The sequence below is a fragment of the Abramis brama genome, assembly GCF_963993115.1.
Source record: "Abramis brama genome assembly, chromosome: 2".
NCBI classification, from domain to species: Eukaryota; Metazoa; Chordata; class Actinopteri; order Cypriniformes; family Leuciscidae; genus Abramis; species Abramis brama.
The window spans coordinates 197,501-216,786 of record NC_139964.1 but is presented as its reverse complement, the minus strand read 5'-3'; the positions used below and the strand labels follow the sequence as shown (position 1 = coordinate 216,786).

The 19,286-nt window shown below is 48.1% G+C and overlaps 1 protein-coding gene across 2 annotated transcripts in view; it reads left to right on the top strand.

Moving 5' to 3' along the window:
• Nucleotides 1–2,504: 2,504 nt before the first annotated feature.
• Nucleotides 2,505–19,286, top strand: part of LOC311077312 (acyl-CoA dehydrogenase family member 11) — a 33,832-nt gene continuing 17,050 nt past the window's right edge. The window contains exons 1-5 of one of the 2 annotated variants that reach the window (XM_084105683.1): nt 2,505–2,660; nt 3,393–3,857; nt 5,777–5,876; nt 7,328–7,439; nt 7,598–7,740. In XM_084105683.1, the coding sequence (XP_083961809.1) occupies nt 3,400–3,857; nt 5,777–5,876; nt 7,328–7,439; nt 7,598–7,740 (813 nt within the window). In that variant the 5' untranslated portion in view covers nt 2,505–2,660; nt 3,393–3,399. The remainder of the gene's footprint in view (nt 2,661–3,392; nt 3,858–5,776; nt 5,877–7,327; nt 7,440–7,597; nt 7,741–19,286) is intronic. The other variant, XM_084105684.1, reaches the window with a different exon arrangement.

Genomic DNA, 19,286 nt, shown 5'->3' with positions numbered 1-19,286 from the left:
CTTCGCTCATTCCCCGTATCCCCAGAGTTAGATGAGTCCACACACACCCTTCGCTCATTCCCCGTATCCCCAGAGTTAGATGAGTCCACACACACCCTTCGCTCATTCCCCGTATCCCCAGAGTTAGATGAGTCCACACACACCCTTCGCTCATTCCCCGTATCCCCAGAGTTAGATGAGTCCACACACACCCTTCGCTCATTCCCCGTATCCCCAGAGTTAGATGAGTCCACACACACCCTTCGCTCATTCCCCGTATCCCCAGAGTTAGATGAGTCCACACACACCCTTCTCACCTCCGTGCGTGCCGTAACTCTGTCTGACGCTCCCACTGCTAGCCTAGCTTAGCACAAAGACTGGAGGTAAATGGCTCCAGCTAGCACACTGCTCCCAATGAGTGACAAAATAACACCAACATTTTCCTATTTACATGTTGTGATTTGTATAGTCACAGCGTGTACACTGCTAGCCTAGCTTAGCACAAAGACTGGAGGTAAATGGCTCCAGCTAGCACACTGCTCCCAATGAGTGACAAAATAACACCAACATTTTCCTATTTACATGTTGTGATTTGTATAGTCACAGCGTGTACAAATAACAAGGTCACATGAGACACAGCCATCTTCTAACCGTACACACACTGGGAACTATATTCTCAGAAGACGAAGCACTGCTACTTCTGCGGAGTGATTTACTCCAACTCTGAGGAACTCTGCTCCTCACCACGGGGCTTCTCAGGTGCTGCGAGCAAATCACTCCGCCCAAGTAGCAGTGCTTCGCCTTCTGAGAATATAGTTCCCAGTATGTGTACGGTTAGAAGCTGTGTCTAGCTGGAGCCGTTTACCTCCAGTCTTTGTGCTAAGCTAGGCTAGCAGTGGGAGCGTCAGACAGAGTTACGGCACGCACGGAGATGAGAAGGGTGTGTGTGGACTCATCTAACTCTGGGGATACGGAGGTGAGAAGGGTGTGTGTGGACTCATCTAACTCTGGGGATACGGAGGTGAGAAGGGTGTGTGTGGACTCATCTAACTCTGGGGATACGGAGGTGAGAAGGGTGTGTGTGGACTCATCTAACTCTGGGGATACGGAGATGAGAAGGGTGTGTGTGGACTCATCTAACTCTGGGGAATACGGGAAATAAAGTCCCCAAAGTCGTCGTGTTCCTTTAACTCGCTCGCTCACTCCTCACACTCACAACAACCCAGAAAACCTCATGAAACACACAAACCTCATGGAGCGACTCACACTAAACGCAGTCCTGCGCGGCGGGGCTAACGTCTGTGTCAGTGTTTTACGTCTGTAATCTGTTTCTTACGTGTTTTCATGGACTCATCAGAAACACAATGACCTCAGGACCTGAAGAGACTTCAGAGCAGATTTATTACCTCCATTTTTTAATTTCAACATCAACCTCCATTTTTACATTTTTTTATCAAGTATATGCTTAAATGCTATTTTTATGGTGATATGATATGCTTCTGTGCGCGGGGATCGTGGGATCTCATTATCTACTGGCTTTGGTTCTGGTATATCTAGCATGTGCTCGCTTTACGCTGCATGAGTCTGCATTAAACGCATTGTGACGATTCACCGCCTGCGACTCCTTTCTTTATCTACAGACAAATCCCCGGATCATGTGTGTCATGGCAGGAGCGGGATTCAGGAAGACTGGCTGGAGGAGAGCTGTTAGAAGACCTTTAGTGTCAAAGTTATTCTGCAAATAGCTGTAAATAATAATGCATGGCAGCTTGTTTATGCCACAGATTAAAAAATAAATCAAAACTTAATTCCCTTCTCAGAATTCTGCATTTTCATCTCGGAATTCTGTTTTTTCCGACACTGATTACAGTTTTTAAGAGGTGATCGAGACTTTTCTTCTCACTTTCCTAGCTTGTATCTCTCAATTCTGACTTCTTACAGCTCAGAATAAATAAAAAAGTCTGAATTGTGAGATAAAAAGCAAAATTACATTTTTTGTTTTATTTTATTTTACTCCGTGGCGAAAACGGGCTGAATTCTGGATCTGTGATTCCTGCAATCTTAAAAATAAAGCATTTTTGTTGGCGTATGTCTGATTCCACGAAGAACCTTTGTCGTCCATGGAATCGTTCTAATCCACAAATGATTCTTTGAGGTTCATTAAACTATTCAAATAAAACAAGGCTTTAGGAATCTTCCGCTTCATATAGTGTCTGAAATCGAGTAATCTGAATCGAGATTAATCTCTTTTCATTTACAATATGACTGCACTCAATTAGTAAGCAGGACTATTCCTCTGATTTAATCTACTAGTGTTTATTTCAGTTACGTTAAAACAGTCAATGTTATATTTATGTTTACCCTTCTGAAATAAGTTCATCCAGACCTCTTGAAGAGCTCTGGACTGAACGGACTCTTCGCTAAACTTCTCTCTCAGTGACATTAAACAGATAAAGAACATATAAACTGTCATGTCTGTACTAGTGTGTTTGTGTCGACTGAGCCCGCAGTAGATCAACAGCGCATGCGCCGTTACTCGCGTCTAAAAGAATCGACTCTTTTAGTGAATCGCCGGTGATTCAGTCGCTGGTCTCCGTTTGAAAGAATAAATGAATCGGACTTGAGTCAGTCCAGTCTTCAGTTTGTTTGTCCCGTTTGGAAACTCGGAACGCGAACGGTCGGTGAGCTGCTCAAATCTGCCAGAAGTAACAGAGAAACAGAGATTAAAATCTGCTTAAACACGGCTCAAATACAGCTCTGATGTCGCTGAGTGTGTTTGGTGCTTGAGAGTTGCCTGTTGTCTGCGCTTTTTTGTGTATTTTTGCTGTGTTTTTAAAGTGATTTTTCTGTATAATAAGAGCAGGATGAGAAGTGTTCAGAGAAATTAAACAGCGGAAGGCTTCATGTTAGTGGGTGAAAGTTCACAGCTTTACTTGCGCAATCAAATGATTCAATGAGTCGAACGAGCAAACAGTTTTAGAGGAACGATTCAAATGTATATAAATATATATTAGATGACTAACAGTCAAACTGTGTTTTTAATAAATACATATTACAAATTAAAATAAACAAAACAATTTAATAACATATTTAACAGTTTGCAAAAATAAAAACTTAACTTCACAGATGCTAAATGATTTCCAAATAATACTTTAATTTGGTATAGTATACAATTTAAATTAGTATAAATAGTTTATAACGTGTAAAATATATAGCTGCCTTTTAAGTTTTAGGATCATATTTGGGGATCCATGGCCTACAAGACTGAAAACCCCTGATGTTGATGATAAGATGACCTTTGACCTGTAGGAGGAGCTGGTTGCTTTAGTAATGTGTGCTTGACCATTTCCTGAGAATGTTTATGTAGTTTGTGCTCAGACAGTGTGTGTGTGTGTGTGTGTGTGTTTCTACAGCCTCAGCATGGCAGTTCGTGTGTGTTGCCGTGGTAACCGCGTGGCTCTGCACATGCTCAGTAGGAGCGTGTCCCACAGCAGTGTGTCGGTCCAGACCCTCAGTGAGCTGGACTCACACACACACACTCCGTTTTCCCGCTCTGCCATCGGGACGTTCTTCCAGGAGCGGCCCCTGCTCACCAACCCCTTTACCCAGGATGCACTGCTGCGAGCGTACCTGCAGCGTCACCTGCCTGTGCGGGGGGTGCAGGAGGAGCTGATGCGCTTCGGGGAGCGTGTGGTGTGTGAGGTGGAGGCTCTGGGCCGCCAGTGCGAGCTCAACCCGCCGGCCCTGCAGCGCTACGACCCCTGGGGCCGCCGCCTCGACCGCATCCTCACCTGCGACGCCTGGGCACAGCTGAGGCGCATCTCCGCGCACGAGGGCCTGGTGGCCGCCGCCTACGAGCGCACCTACGGGGAGTGGAGGTCAGAGGTCACTGCGGCACTGCCTACGTTTACATGCACTACTTCTGTTTCAGTCGGACTGATGAATCTGAGCGTAAGGTTACACTAAACATGTGATTGGGTTGATGTGCGCGTTTATGTGTCACAAGCTTCAAATCTGAATATATTTTTTGACATGCGCTCACTGCACGAATAGCAGACTTAATATTTACCCATTTCTGGTTATAAGTTGGAGATAATGATCATATGAGCCGTTGTGCCGCTGCTAATATTGATCACACAGTAAAACTGCCCAAAGCCAGTCGTGTGTGTGTGTGTGTGTGTGAGAGTCTGAAGCAGCACTGGAGGGCCGTTGTCCTGCTCCACTCCACACACACCGAAGAGGAGGATTATAGGAGGACGAGACACTCATTCATCTACATCATTACGCTATTTCTACGTCATTGCGCTATTTCTACGTCATTACGCTATTTCTACGTCATTGCGCTATTTCTACATCATTACGCTATTTCTACGCCATTACGCTATTTCTACATCATTACGCTATTTCTACATCATTACGCTATTTCTACGTCATTACGCTATTTCTACGTCATTACGCTATTTCTACATCATTACGTTATTTCTACGCCATTACGCTATTTCTACATCATTGCGCTATTTCTACATCATTACGCTATTTCTACGCCATTACGCTATTTCTACATCATTACGCTATTTCTACGTCATTACGCTATTTCTACGTCATTACGCTATTTCTACGTCATTGCGCTATTTCTACGTCATTACGCTATTTCTACGTCATTACGCTATTTCTACATCATTACACTATTTCTACGCCATTACGCTATTTCTACATCATTACACTATTTCTACATCATTACGCTATTTCTACGTCATTGCGCTATTTCTACGTCATTGCGCTATTTCTACGTCATTACGCTATTTCTACGTCATTACGCTATTTCTACATCATTACGCTATTTCTACATCATTACGCTATTTCTACGTCATTACACTATTTCTACATCATTACGCTATTTCTACGTCATTACGCTATTTCTACGTCATTACGCTATTTCTACGTCATTACGCTATTTCTACGTCATTACACTATTTCTACGTCATTGCGATATTTCTACGTCATTGCGCTATTTCTACGTCATTGCGCTATTTCTACATCATTACGCTATTTCTACGTCATTACGCTATTTCTACGTCATTGCGCTATTTCTACATCATTACGCTATTTCTACGTCATTACGCTATTTCTACGTCATTGCGCTATTTCTACGTCATTGCGCTATTTCTACGTCATTGTGCTATTTCTACGTCATTACACTATTTCTACGTCATTACGCTATTTCTACGTCATTACGCCATTTCTACGTCATTGCGCTATTTCTATGTCATTGCGCTATTTCTACGTCATTGCGCTATTTCTACGTCATTGCGCTATTTCTACATCATTACGCTATTTCTACGTCATTGTGCTATTTCTATGTCATTGCGCTATTTCTACGTCATTGCGCTATTTCTACATCATTACGCTATTTCTACGTCATTGTGCTATTTCTACGTCATTGCGCTATTTCTACATCATTACGCTATTTCTACGTCATTGTACATGCGCAGTCCTTTAAGTTTAGGTTTTCATTACGATCAAGTGTTCACATGTTCTCTTGATCGAATTAGAAAAGGAATAAACCACTCCTTTCAATCAGATCGAGCTCAATCGGATCGATTAAGGCGTTTACATGAAGGCTTTTCAGTCCGCTTGAGCCGTCAGTCCCATTACTAACGGAGTATTTGGTTGCATATAAACGTAGCCACTGAGTATTCCTCGCATCCCACTGCCAGTTTCACTAGAGTGTGTGTGTGTGTGTGTGTGTGTGTGTGTGTGTGTGTGTGTGTGTGTGTGTGTGTGTGTGTGTGTGCAGTCGTGTGTTTCAGATGAGTAAGATGTACCTGTTTGCTCCGTCGGCTGGACTCTACACCTGCCCGCTGGCCATGACGGACGGAGCTGCTAAAGTCATCGAGGTAAAGCACTCCATACTGTATATATTATATAATGTGCACTGTATGGACAAGAGTATGGAGACACCTGACCTTTACACCAGCAGCCACTGTAAGACATCCTGAGCTAACAGACACTGAGTGAAACCCACTCCACAAAGCTCCCGCCGCACAGGTTTTGTGCTGATGTTACCTGACCATTACACCAATAGGGACTGTCTTATGAGATCATTTCCCTTTCCAGTCTGCGATTACTAATGTGTGAGGCCTAATTCTGTGGAAGTAGATGCAGAGAGAGTGAAGGCTGGTGTTATTTTTAGATGTGAGCTGTGCTCTGTGGTGGCGATCTCTGAAACCCGTCAGGAAGCAGTTTTTCCACCCTAGTTTGCGAACCCTTCCTGGTTGTAGGCCCCTTCGTGAGTGCTGGAGTCTAGAGAGCCTGTGTTTCCTCGGGATCGACTGAAGAGCAGAACCCTCCTCCTGAGTCGGGTCTTGAAGCAGGGTCCTCCAGTCCCTGAAATGAGCTCTTTCGGTCTTGAGTACACGACATGAAGTGGGTTTTTCGCCCCAGTTTGCGAACCCTTCTTTGTCGTAAGGCACCTTCGGGAGTGCTGGAGTTTTGAGATCCTACGAAGATTTGTTTCTGAGTGGTCGCAGCCTGCACTCAGCATGCTCCCCTTGGCACACCTTTGGAATAAAATCTGCATTGACTAGTACATTTTTTGAAATGTTGAAATCTTTTCACATTTATGCATGCATTGGTTATAATACCGGGCCCTAAGCTCTGCTTGTGGGGTATGCAGCCGGGGTTAGGCTGGTGTGTACTATCTAGGGCAGGGAATGGTGACTCCGGATCTAGCTCTGTGGAGTCATTGACGGCACTCAATCCTTCAGCATGGCGAAGTGGGTATTTGTTCCCAAAATGCCCTAGGATGCAGTGCAATTTCCCATTAGAAAGGGAACGTCTCTGTTACCAATGTAAGCTTGGTTCCATGAGAAGGGGAATGAGACACTGCTTCAGGTATGCTTGCCCACATCTCCTTCAGACCTAATAAGCTGTTGACGTGTTCTACTGGCCCTGTTATACTCTGGTTGCACCGGTAGTGCCGTCATAGGCTGTCGCCGGGCAGTTTTATTGAGGCGTTTACACGCACGCTTCAGACACCGGTCACACTGTTCCCCAGAGCAGCCTAGAGCGCAGTGCAAGTTCCTCTTCCCAGGGAACTTTTTCCAGATGTTTAATTTTGAGTAATTTTGTCATGTGCTTTTGTCATTTAGGTTTAATTTATTTTTATTCAGCTCAAGTTTTAAGAACTGTTGAACGGAGACATAAACTAATGAACATGGAGAACGAGACACTGGTGTTCTCAGCACCGTCAAAATATAAGTCTTTGAGATGAGCCTCACCGAAGAGTGTGTGTGTGTGTGTGTTTGGGTGTGTGTGTTTGGGTGTGTGCGCGTCTGCGTGTGTGTAGACTTTAGGCATGCCGGCCAGAAAAGCGTTTGAGCGTCTGACCACACGTGATGACAAGAGATTCTGGACTTCAGGACAGTGGATGACTGAGAGGAGAGGAGGATCTGACGTCTGTGAGACACACACTCACTCACACACACACACACACACACACACACACCCTCTCACACACACAAACACACATGCGTCCTCACACACAGACACACACACTCACACATGTTTGTGATACAGTCACTCATCAGTCTCTGATGTGATGCTGTTGTTGTCATAGCGAGCGGTACGGAGACGGTTGCCAAGCGACAGCAGGACGGATGGTTCAAGCTGTATGGCTTTAAATGGTTCACGTCGGCGACAGATGCTGATATGACGCTCACGCTGGCCCGGGTCACAGATGAACACGGACGCACTACACTGGTACCGACACACACACACACACACACACACACATACACACACACACACACACATGTGACTGATATAGAGTTCAGTTCATTGTTGTTTGTTTGCTAAAACGATGTCAACAGCATCTGTACGTCAAAAACCTTCATAAAAGAGACACAGATGAATGTTTAACCCTCTGGAGTCTGAGCGGTTTTCTGGGCCCTTGAGATGTTCTGACATGCCCTGACATTTGTGCTTTTTTCAGTTGCTTATAAACATATTAATGGCAAAGGTGTAAATTCACTCTATAAAGCACAAACAGGGCTACCATAATATGTGAGCCACGTGTATGTACATGTTTTAATTTTTGAGAGAATAATGTTTATGCGTGGATATTGAAAAAACTAAAAACTAAAAATTCTGAAATAAGGCCACAAAACACATAGTAAATATGTGTCAATAAGACTTTTGACCAATGGATGTCCTCGCCTATAGTTTTTTCTTCAAAATTATGTGAAAATAGTCTTGCTTTATCGTTCAAATAAAATCATACATTGATTTAAATTGATGTAAAACAGGTTTTGCTTGGAAAGCCAATATGCGAGGGGGCGTGAACGAGGAGTGGTTTTCACCTGAATTACCACCCACTCTGCATAATGATGAGCCATTCACACAGGTGTGAAACTGGCTGAGCCACAAAGGACAAAAGATATTTAGAAGACTTATATTGACCATTTAAGATTTTGCTTACATCTATCTTGTACATATGTTGTGCTATTTTATTAAAAAGGTTACAATTACAACAATAATTACAATTTCAACAATATTTCAAGTGTACTCTTTCTTTATAAAAAAAAAAAAGAAAGATTATAGGCCTACATTTTATCTATGTATTCATTACTTTGAATATAGCCAACATTGGAACAGCTAACATCTTAGTTGATGACTTTATTTTTGACAAAAATATTAGGCTATTTTATATATAGAAATTGCTAAACAAAAGCTTATTTGACGAGGCAGTATATTCTACAGTAAAAACTGTACCCAAATCTACTAAACAAAATGTTGTCTTTCATATTTCGCCTGACTGTAAAGTTGTTTTCATGAAATATTAGGGCATATAAATGTTAATTTGCATATTTCAGTCGATTTTTACTCATCTCAGTATAGCAATACAGTTTGCTAAAACATCATCATTCGTTGACGATAGGCTTATTTACTTTAAATCCAGGAAATTTGTTAATGAAAATATTATTAAAATTAAGATACAATTGATACAAAACGAAATTCGTTTTAAAGAAAGGATTTGTACTTTCTGTTTTGAGGTCTCTGTGAAAGTTTGAAAGTCTTTTAGTGTTTTTTTTTTTAGAGCTCGCGTCCATAATGGAGAACTGTCACGTAATATGTTTTTTGCCAGCTGTGGTAAACAGCGCGCATCTATGCCGTTCATTCGTCAATAAACAGATACCCGAGAAGGAAAAACTTACTAGTATTCCTCAGCTCGTATTCCTTGTATTCCTCATTATTCCTCACAGCGCTGCGAGACGGTGTAAGCAAGTAATGTTCTGAATAAACTTGTGTTTTGGTTTTCTCGAGCTGATACGGGGGCGTTCATAGGATTGCGCGGATTACCTCAGCCATTTGCGTTTGAATAGCGTGCGCTCTCCGTGGGCGGAGTCACATTACATTTGAATTAGCTCTAATTAGGTCGACTGGAATCGCTCTCTTTTAATACAGATTTCACAAGATGAGAATATTTGTTTTTTATATAAATTACTTCATTTAAAAGAAGAGATTTCAAGCTTCATAAAGACATATATCACGTGTATGTGTGAGAAGTACTCACTGAGTTATGGTTCATTTTCGGACGCGTTTCAGAATGGACTACACGGACAGAGAGAAGGCAGAACTCGCTTCGTGTTTATTTTTCTTTATTTGTCGAAAAGCACAACACTATGTTTTTATTGTGAGTATACACAAAAATAATACACATTTATCAGAATCGATTGATGTATGGAACTCCTATGGAAAATCAAAGTCAACAGAGTATTCATGAGTTTCTTTTACACTGATAAAAAAAAAGCGAGCTGGTATCGCCGGCGATACCGTCGACCTCAGGGGGTTAAGTACAGAACGCTGCTTTATACTTTTATATGTTTATAGTATTTATGTTATAATAACTGTTTATCATGACTATATTGCTTATACAAATTTAAGAATGCTGATGTACTAATACATCTTGTACTAATATATATATATATATATATACACTATATTGCCAAAAGTATTGGGACACCCCTCCAAATCATTGAATTCAGGTGTTCCAATCACTTAAATGGGCACAGTTGTATAAACTCAAACATTAGCCATGCAGACGCTTCTACAAACATCTGTGAAAGAATGCGTCGCTCTCAGGAGCTCAGTGAACTCAAGCGTGGGCCCATGATCGGTTGGCACCTGTGCAATAAGTCCATTCGGGAAATTTCCTCACTACTAAATATTCCACGATCAACTGTTAGTGGTATTATAACAAAGTGGAAGCAATTGGGCAAAAATCACAGCAGGGTAAAGAGTGAGATGCAGTGGAGTAAAGCGTGGGATGCAGTGGTGTAAAGCGTGGGATGCAGTGGAGTAAAGCGTCAGATGCAGTGGTGTAAAGCGTAGGGTGCACTGGTGTAAAGCGTGGGATGCAGTGGAGTAAAGCGTGGGATGCAGTGGTGTAAGGCGTGGGATGCAGTGGTGTAAAGCGTAGGATGCAGTGGAGTAAAGCGTCAGATGCAGTGGTGTAAAGCGTAGGGTGCAGTGGAGTAAAGCGTGGGATGCAGTGGTGTAAAGCGTGGGATGCAGTGGTGTAAAGTGTGGGATGCAGTGGAGTAAAGCGTGGGATGCAGTGGTGTAAAGCGTGGGATGCAGTGGAGTAAAGCGTCAGATGCAGTGGGGTAAAGCGTGGGATGCAGTGGAGTAAAGCGTGGGATGCAGTGGTGTAAAGCGTGGGATGCAGTGGAGTAAAGCGTCAGATGCAGTGGTGTAAAGGATAGGGTGCAGTGGAGTAAAGCGTGGGATGCAGTGGTGTAAAGCGTGGGATGCAGTGGTGTAAAGCGTGGGATGCAGTGGGGTAAAGCGTGGGATGCAGTGGAGTAAAGCGTGGGATGCAGTGGTGTAAAGCGTGGGATGCAGTGGAGTAAAGCGTCAGATGCAGTGGTGTAAAGCATAGGGTGCAGTGGAGTAAAGCGTGGGATGCAGTGGTGTAAAGCGTGGGATGCAGTGGTGTAAAGCGTGGGATGCAGTGGTGTAAAGCGTGGGATGCAGTGGAGTAAAGCGTGGGATGCAGTGGAGTAAAGCGTGGGATGCAGTGGGGTAAAGCGTGGGATGCAGTGGAGTAAAGCGTGGGATGCAGTGGTGTAAAGCGTGGGATGCAGTGGAGTAAAGCGTGGGATGCAGTGGAGTAAAGCGTGGGATGCAGTGGAGTAAAGCGTGGGATGCAGTGGTGTAAAGCGTGGGATGCAGTGGAGTAAAGCGTGGGATGCAGTGGTGTAAACCGTCGGATGCAGTGGAGTAAAGCGTGGGATGCAGTGGGGTAAAGCGTCGGATGCAGTGGAGTAAGGCGTGGGATGCAGTGGTGTAAGGCGTTGGATGCAGTGGTGTAAAGCGTGGGATGCAGTGGTGTAAAGAGTGGGATGCAGTGGTGTAAAGCGTGGGATGCAGTGGAGTAAAGCGTGGGATGCAGTGGAAGTAAAGCGTGGGATGCAGTGGAGTAAAGCGTGGGATGCAGTGGTGTAAAGCGTGGGATGCAGTGGAGTAAGGCGTGGGATGCAGTGGTGTAAGGCGTGGGATGCAGTGGAGTAAAGCGTGGGATGCAGTGGTGTAAAGCGTGGGATGCAGTGGTGTAAAGCGTGGGATGCAGTGGAGTAAAGCGTGGGATGCAGTGGAAGTAAAGCGTGGGATGCAGTGGAGTAAAGCGTGGGATGCAGTGGTGTAAGGCGTGGGATGCAGTGGAGTAAGGCGTGGGATGCAGTGGTGTAAGGCGTGGGATGCAGTGGAAGTAAAGCGTGGGATGCAGTGGAGTAAAGCGTGGTATGCAGTGGAGTAAAGCGTGGGATGCAGTGGAAGTAAAGCGTGGGATGCAGTGGAGTAAGGCGTGGGATGCAGTGGTGTAAAGCGTGGGATGCAGTGGAGTAAGGCGTGGGATGCAGTGGTGTAAAGCGTGGGATGCAGTGGAGTAAAGCGTGGGATGCAGTGGTGTAAAGCGTGGGATGCAGTGGTGTAAAGCGTGGGATGCAGTGGAGTAAAGCGTGGGATGCAGTGGAAGTAAAGCGTGGGATGCAGTGGAGTAAAGCGTGGGATGCAGTGGTGTAAGGCGTGGGATGCAGTGGAGTAAGGCGTGGGATGCAGTGGTGTAAGGCGTGGGATGCAGTGGAAGTAAAGCGTGGGATGCAGTGGAGTAAAGCGTGGTATGCAGTGGAGTAAGGCGTGGGATGCAGTGGTGTAAACCGTCAGATGCAGTGGAGTAAAGCGTGGGATGCAGTGGAGTAAAGCGTGGGATGCAGTGGAGTAAAGCGTGGGATGCAGTGGTGTAAAGCGTGGGATGCAGTGGAGTAAGGCGTGGGATGCAGTGGTGTAAAGCGTGGGATGCAGTGGAAGTAAAGCGTGGGGTGCAGTGGAGTAAAGCGTGGTAAAGCGTGGTATGCAGTGGTGTAAAGCGTGGGATGCAGTGGAGTAAAGCGTGGGATGCAGTGGAGTAAAGCGTGGGATGCAGTGGTGTAAGGCGTGGGATGCAGTGGTGAAAAGCGTCGGATGCAGTGGTGTAAAGCGTGGGCTGCAGTGGAGTAAAGCGTGGGATGCAGTGGTGTAAAGCGTGGGATGCAGTGGTGTAAGGCGTGGGATGCAGTGGTGAAAAGCGTCGGATGCAGTGGTGTAAGGCGTGGGATGCAGTGGTGTAAAGCGTGGGATGCAGTGGAGTAAAGCGTGGGATGCAGTGGGGTAAAGCGTGGGATGCAGTGGAGTAAAGCGTGGGATGCAGTGGGGTAAAGCGTCGGATGCAGTGGAGTAAGGCGTGGGATGCAGTGGAGTAAAGCGTGGTATGCAGTGGAGTAAAGCGTGGGGTGCAGTGGTGTAAAGCGTGGGATGCAGTGGTGTAAAGCGTGGGGTGCAGTGGTGTAAAGCGTGGGATGCAGTGGTGTAAAGCGTGGGATGCAGTGGAGTAAAGCGTGGGATGCAGTGGAGTAAAGCGTGGGATGCAGTGGGGTAAAGCGTCGGATGCAGTGGTGTAAAGCGTGGGATGCAGTGGAGTAAAGCGTGGTATGCAGTGGAGTAAAGCGTGGGGTGCAGTGGTGTAAAGCGTGGGATGCAGTGGTGTAAAGCGTGGGATGCAGTGGAGTAAAGCGTGGGATGCAGTGGAGTAAAGCGTGGGATGCAGTGGAGTAAAGCGTGGGATGCAGTGGTGTAAAGCGTGGGATGCAGTGGTGTAAAGCGTGGGATGCAGTGGAGTAAAGCGTGGGATGCAGTGGAGTAAAGCGTGGGATGCAGTGGAGTAAAGCGTGGGATGCAGTGGAGTAAAGCGTGGGATGCAGTGGTGTAAACCGTCAGATGCAGTGGAGTAAGGCGTCAGATGCAGTGGAGTAAGGCGTGGGATGCAGTGGTGTAAGGCGTGGGATGCAGTGGTGTAAAGCGTGGGATGCAGTGGAGTAAAGCGTGGGATGCAGTGGAGTAAACCGTCAGATGCAGTGGAGTAAAGCGTGGGATGCAGTGGAGTAAAGCGTGGGATGCAGTGGAGTAAACCGTCAGATGCAGTGGAGTAAAGCGTGGGATGCAGTGGAGTAAACCGTCAGATGCAGTGGAGTAAAGCGTGGGATGCAGTGGAGTAAAGCGTGGGATGCAGTGGTGTAAACCGTCAGATGCAGTGGAGTAAAGCGTCAGATGCAGTGGAGTAAGGCGTGGGATGCAGTGGTGTAAGGCGTGGAATGCAGTGGTGTAAAGCGTGGGATGCAGTGGAGTAAAGCGTGGGATGCAGTGGTGTAAGGCGTGGGATGCAGTGGTGTAAAGCATGGGATGCAGTGGGGTAAAGCGTGGGATGCAGTGGAGTAAGGCGTGGGATGCAGTGGTGTAAGACGTGGGATGCAGTGGTGTAAAGCGTGGGATGCAGTGGTGTAAAGCGTGGGGTGCAGTGGAGTAAAGCGTGGGGTGCAGTGGAGTAAAGCGTGGGGTGCAGTGGAGTAAAGCGTGGGATGCAGTGGTGTAAAGCGTGGGATGCAGTGGAGTAAAGCGTGGGATGCAGTGGGGTAAAGCGTGGGATGCAGTGGTGTAAAGCGTGGGATGCAGTGGTGTAAAGCGTGGGATGCAGTGGAGTAAAGCGTGGGATGCAGTGGAGTAAAGCGTGGGATGCAGTGGAGTAAAGCGTGGGATGCAGTGGAGTAAAGCGTGGGATGCAGTGGTGTAAACCGTCAGATGCAGTGGAGTAAAGCGTCAGATGCAGTGGAGTAAGGCGTGGGATGCAGTGGTGTAAGGCGTGGGATGCAGTGGTGTAAAGCGTGGGATGCAGTGGAGTAAAGCATGGGATGCAGTGGATTAAACCGTCAGATGCAGTGGAGTAAAGCGTGGGATGCAGTGGAGTAAACCGTCAGATGCAGTGGAGTAAAGCGTGGGATGCAGTGGAGTAAAGCGTGGGATGCAGTGGAGTAAAGCGTGGGATGCAGTGGAGTAAAGCGTGGGATGCAGTGGAGTAAACCGTCAGATGCAGTGGAGTAAAGCGTGGGATGCAGTGGAGTAAAGCGTGGGATGCAGTGGTGTAAACCGTCAGATGCAGTGGAGTAAAGCGTCAGATGCAGTGGAGTAAGGCGTGGGATGCAGTGGTGTAAGACGTGGGATGCAGTGGTGTAAAGCGTGGGATGCAGTGGAGTAAAGCGTGGGATGCAGTGGTGTAAGGCGTGGGATGCAGTGGTGTAAAGCGTGGGATGCAGTGGTGTAAAGCGTGGGATGCAGTGGAGTAAAACGTGGGATGCAATTGGAAGTAAAGCGTGGGATGCAGTGGAGTAAAGCGTGGGATGCAGTGAAGTAAAGCGTGGGATGCAGTGGAGTAAAGCGTGGGATGCAGTGGAGTAAAGCGTGGGATGCAGTGGAGTAAAGCGTGGGGTGCAGTGGAGTAAAGCGTGGGATGCAGTGGTGTAAGGCGTCAGATGCAGTGGAGTAAGGCGTGGGATGCAGTGGTGTAAGGCGTGGGATGCAGTGGAGTAAAGCGTGGGATGCAGTGGAGTAAAGCGTGGGATGGAGTGGAGTAAAGCGTGGTATGCAGTGGAGTAAGGCGTGGGATGCAGTGGTGTAAAGCGTGGGATGCAGTGGAGTAAAGCGTGGGATGGAGTGGAGTAAAGCGTGGTATGCAGTGGAGTAAAGCGTGGGATGCAGTGGAGTAAGGCGTGGGATGCAGTGGAGTAAAGCGTGGGATGCAGTGGGGTAAAGCGTCAGATGCAGTGGAGTAAGGCGTGGGATGCAGTGGTGTAAGGCGTGGGATGCAGTGGTGTAAGGCGTGGGATGCAGTGGTGTAAAGCGTGGGATGCAGTGGAGTAAAGCGTGGGATGCAGTGGGGTAAAGCGTCAGATGCAGTGGAGTAAGAAGTGGGATGCAGTGGAGTAAGGCGTGGGATGCAGTGGTGTAAGGCGTGGGATGCAGTGGTGTAAGGCCTGGGATGCAGTGGTGTAAAGCGAGGGATGCAGTGGAGTAAAGCGTGGGGTGCAGTGGTATAAGGCGTGGGATGCAGTGGTGTAAAGCGTGGGGTGCAGTGGTGTAAAGCGTGGGATGCAGTGGAGTAAAGCGTGGGATGCAGTGGTGTAAAGCGTGGGATGCAGTGGAGTAAAGCGTGGGATGCAGTGGAGTAAAGCGTGGTATGCAGTGGGGTAAAGCGTGGGATGCAGTGGAGTAAAGCGTGGGATGCAGTGGTGTAAAGCGTGGGATGCAGTGGAGTAAAGCGTGGGATGCAGTGGAGTAAAGCGTGGGATGCAGTGGAGTAAAGCGTGGGATGCAGTGGTGTAAAGCGTGGGATGCAGTGGAGTAAAGCGTGGGATGCAGTGGTGTAAACCGTCAGATGCAGTGGAGTAAAGCGTGGGATGCAGTGGGGTAAAGCGTCGGATGCAGTGGAGTAAGGCGTGGGATGCAGTGGTGTAAGGCGTGGGATGCAGTGGTGTAAAGCGTGGGATGCAGTGGTGTAAAGAGTGGGATGCAGTGGTGTAAAGCGTGGGATGCAGTGGAGTAAAGCGTGGGATGCAGTGGAAGTAAAGCGTGGGATGCAGTGGAGTAAAGCGTGGGATGCAGTGGTGTAAAGCGTGGGATGCAGTGGAGTAAGGCGTGGGATGCAGTGGTGTAAGGCGTGGGATGCAGTGGAGTAAAGCGTGGGATGCAGTGGTGTAAACCGTCAGATGCAGTGGAGTAAAGCGTGGGATGCAGTGGGGTAAAGCGTCGGATGCAGTGGAGTAAGGCGTGGGATGCAGTGGTGTAAGGCGTGGGAAGCAGTGTTGTAAAGCGTGGGATGCAGTGGAGTAAAGCGTGGGATGCAGTGGTGTAAAGAGTGGGATGCAGTGGTGTAAAGCATGGGATGCAGTGGAGTAAAGCGTGGGATGCAGTGGAAGTAAAGCGTGGGATGCAGTGGAGTAAAGCGTGGGATGCAGTGGAGTAAAGCGTGGGATGCAGTGGAGTAAGGCGTGGGATGCAGTGGTGTAAAGCGTGGGATGCAGTGGAGTAAGGCGTGGGATGCAGTGGTGTAAAGCGTGGGATGCAGTGGAGTAAAGCGTGGGATGCAGTGGTGTAAAGCGTGGGATGCAGTGGTGTAAAGCGTGGGATGCAGTGGAGTAAAGCGTGGGATGCAGTGGTGTAAGGCGTGGGATGCAGTGGAGTAAGGCGTGGGATGCAGTGGTGTAAAGCGTGGGATGCAGTGGAAGTAAAGCGTGGGATGCAGTGGAGTAAAGCGTGGTATGCAGTGGAGTAAGGCGTGGGATGCAGTGGTGTAAACCGTCAGATGCAGTGGAGTAAAGCGTGGGATGCAGTGGAGTAAAGCGTGGGATGCAGTGGAGTAAAGCGTGGGATGCAGTGGAGTAAAGCGTGGGATGCAGTGGTGTAAAGCGTGGGATGCAGTGGAGTAAGGCGTGGGATGCAGTGGTGTAAAGCGTGGGATGCAGTGGAAGTAAAGCGTGGGATGCAGTGGAGTAAAGCGTGGGATGCAGTGGAGTAAGGCGTGGGATGCAGTGGTGTAAAGCGTGGGATGCAGTGGAGTAAAGCGTGGGATGCAGTGGAGTAAAGCGTGGGATGCAGTGGTGTAAGGCGTGGGATGCAGTGGTGAAAAGCGTGGGATGCAGTGGTGTAAAGCGTGGGGTGCAGTGGAGTAAAGCGTGGGATGCAGTGGTGTAAAGCGTGGGATGCAGTGGTGTAAGGCGTGGGATGCAGTGGTGAAAAGCGTCAGATGCAGTGGTGTAAGGCGTGGGATGCAGTGGTGTAAAGCGTGGGATGCAGTGGAGTAAAGCGTGGGATGCAGTGGTGTAAAGCGTGGGATGCAGTGGAGTAAAGCGTGGGATGCAGTGGGGTAAAGCGTCGGATGCAGTGGAGTAAGGCGTGGGATGCAGTGGTGTAAAGCGTGGGATGCAGTGGTGTAAAGCGTGGTATGCAGTGGAGTAAAGCGTGGGGTGCAGTGGTGTAAAGCGTGGGATGCAGTGGTGTAAAGCGTGGGATGCAGTGGAGTAAAGCGTGGGATGCAGTGGAGTAAAGCGTGGGATGCAGTGGAGTAAAGCGTGGGATGCAGTGGTGTAAAGCGTGGGATGCAGTGGTGTAAAGCGTGGGATGCAGTGGAGTAAAGCGTGGGATGCAGTGGAGTAAAGCGTGGGATGCAGTGGAGTAAAGCGTGGGATGCAGTGGTGTAAACCGTCAGATGCAGTGGAGTAAAGCGTCAGATGCAGTGGAGTAAGGCGTGGGATGCAGTGGTGTAAGGCGTGGGATGCAGTGGTGTAAAGCGTGGGATGCAGTGGAGTAAAGCGTGGGATGCAGTGGAGTAAACCGTCAGATGCAGTGGAGTAAAGCGTGGGATGCAGTGGAGTAAAGCGTGGGATGCAGTGGAGTAAACCGTCAGATGCAGTGGAGTAAAGCGTGGGATGCAGTGGAGTAAAGCGTGGGATGCAGTGGAGTAAACCGTCAGATGCAGTGGAGTAAAGCGTGGGATGCAGTGGAGTAAAGCGTGGGATGCAGTGGTGTAAACCGGTAGATGCAGTGGAGTAAAGCGTCAGATGCAGTGGAGTAAGGCGTGGGATGCAGTGGTGTAAGGCGTGGGATGCAGTGGTGTAAAGCGTGGGATGCAGTGGAGTAAAGCGTGGGATGCAGTGGTGTAAGGCGTGGGATGCAGTGGTGTAAAGCGTGGGATGCAGTGGGGTAAAGCGTGGGATGCAGTGGTGTAAAGCGTGGGATGCAGTGGTGTAAAGCGTGGGATGCAGTGGAGTAAAGCGTGGGATGCAGTGGAGTAAAGCGTGGGGTGCAGTGGAGTAAAGCGTGGGGTGCAGTGGAGTAAAGCGTGGGATGCAGTGGAGTAAAGCGTGGGATGCAGTGGTGTAAAGCGTGGGGTGCAGTGGAGTAAAGCGTGGGGTGCAGTGGAGTAAAGCGTGGGGTGCAGTGGAGTAAAGCGTGGGATGCAGTGGTGTAAAGCGTGGGATGCAGTGGAGTAAAGCGTGGGATGCAGTGGGGTAAAGCGTCGGATGCAGTGGAGTAAGGCGTGGGATGCAGTGGTGTAAAGCGTGGGATGCAGTGGTGTAAAGCGTGGGATGCAGTGGAGTAAAGCGTGGGGTGCAGTGGTGTAAAGCGTGGGATGCAGTGGTGTAAAGCGTGGGATGCAGTGGAGTAAAGCGTGGGATGCAGTGGAGTAAAGCGTGGGATGCAGTGGTGTAAAGCGTGGGATGCAGTGGTGTAAAGCGTGGGATGCAGTGGAGTAAAGCGTGGGATGCAGTGGAGTAAAGCGTGGGATGCAGTGGAGTAAAGCGTGGGATGCAGTGGAGTAAAGCGTGGGATGCAGTGGTGTAAACCGTCAGATGCAGTGGAGTAAAGCGTCAGATGCAGTGGAGTAAGGCGTGGGATGCAGTGGTGTAAGGCGTGGGATGCAATGGTGTAAAGCGTGGGATGCAGTGGAGTAAAGCGTGGGATGCAGTGGAGTAAACCGTCAGATGCAGTGGAGTAAAGCGTGGGATGCAGTGGAGTAAAGCGTGGGATGCAGTGGAGTAAACCGTCAGATGCAGTGGAGTAAAGCGTGGGATGCAGTGGAGTAAAGCGTGGGATGCAGTGGAGTAAACCGTCAGATGCAGTGGAGTAAAGCGTGGGATGCAGTGGAGTAAAGCGTGGGATGCAGTGGTGTAAACCGTCAGATGCAGTGGAGTAAAGCGTCAGATGCAGTGGAGTAAGGCGTGGGATGCAGTGGTGTAAGGCGTGGGATGCAGTGGTGTAAAGCGTGGGATGCAGTGGAGTAAAGCGTGGGATGCAGTGGTGTAAGGCGTGGGATGCAGTGGTGTAAAGCGTGGGATGCAGTGGAGTAAAACGTGGGATGCAATTGGAAGTAAAGCGTGGGA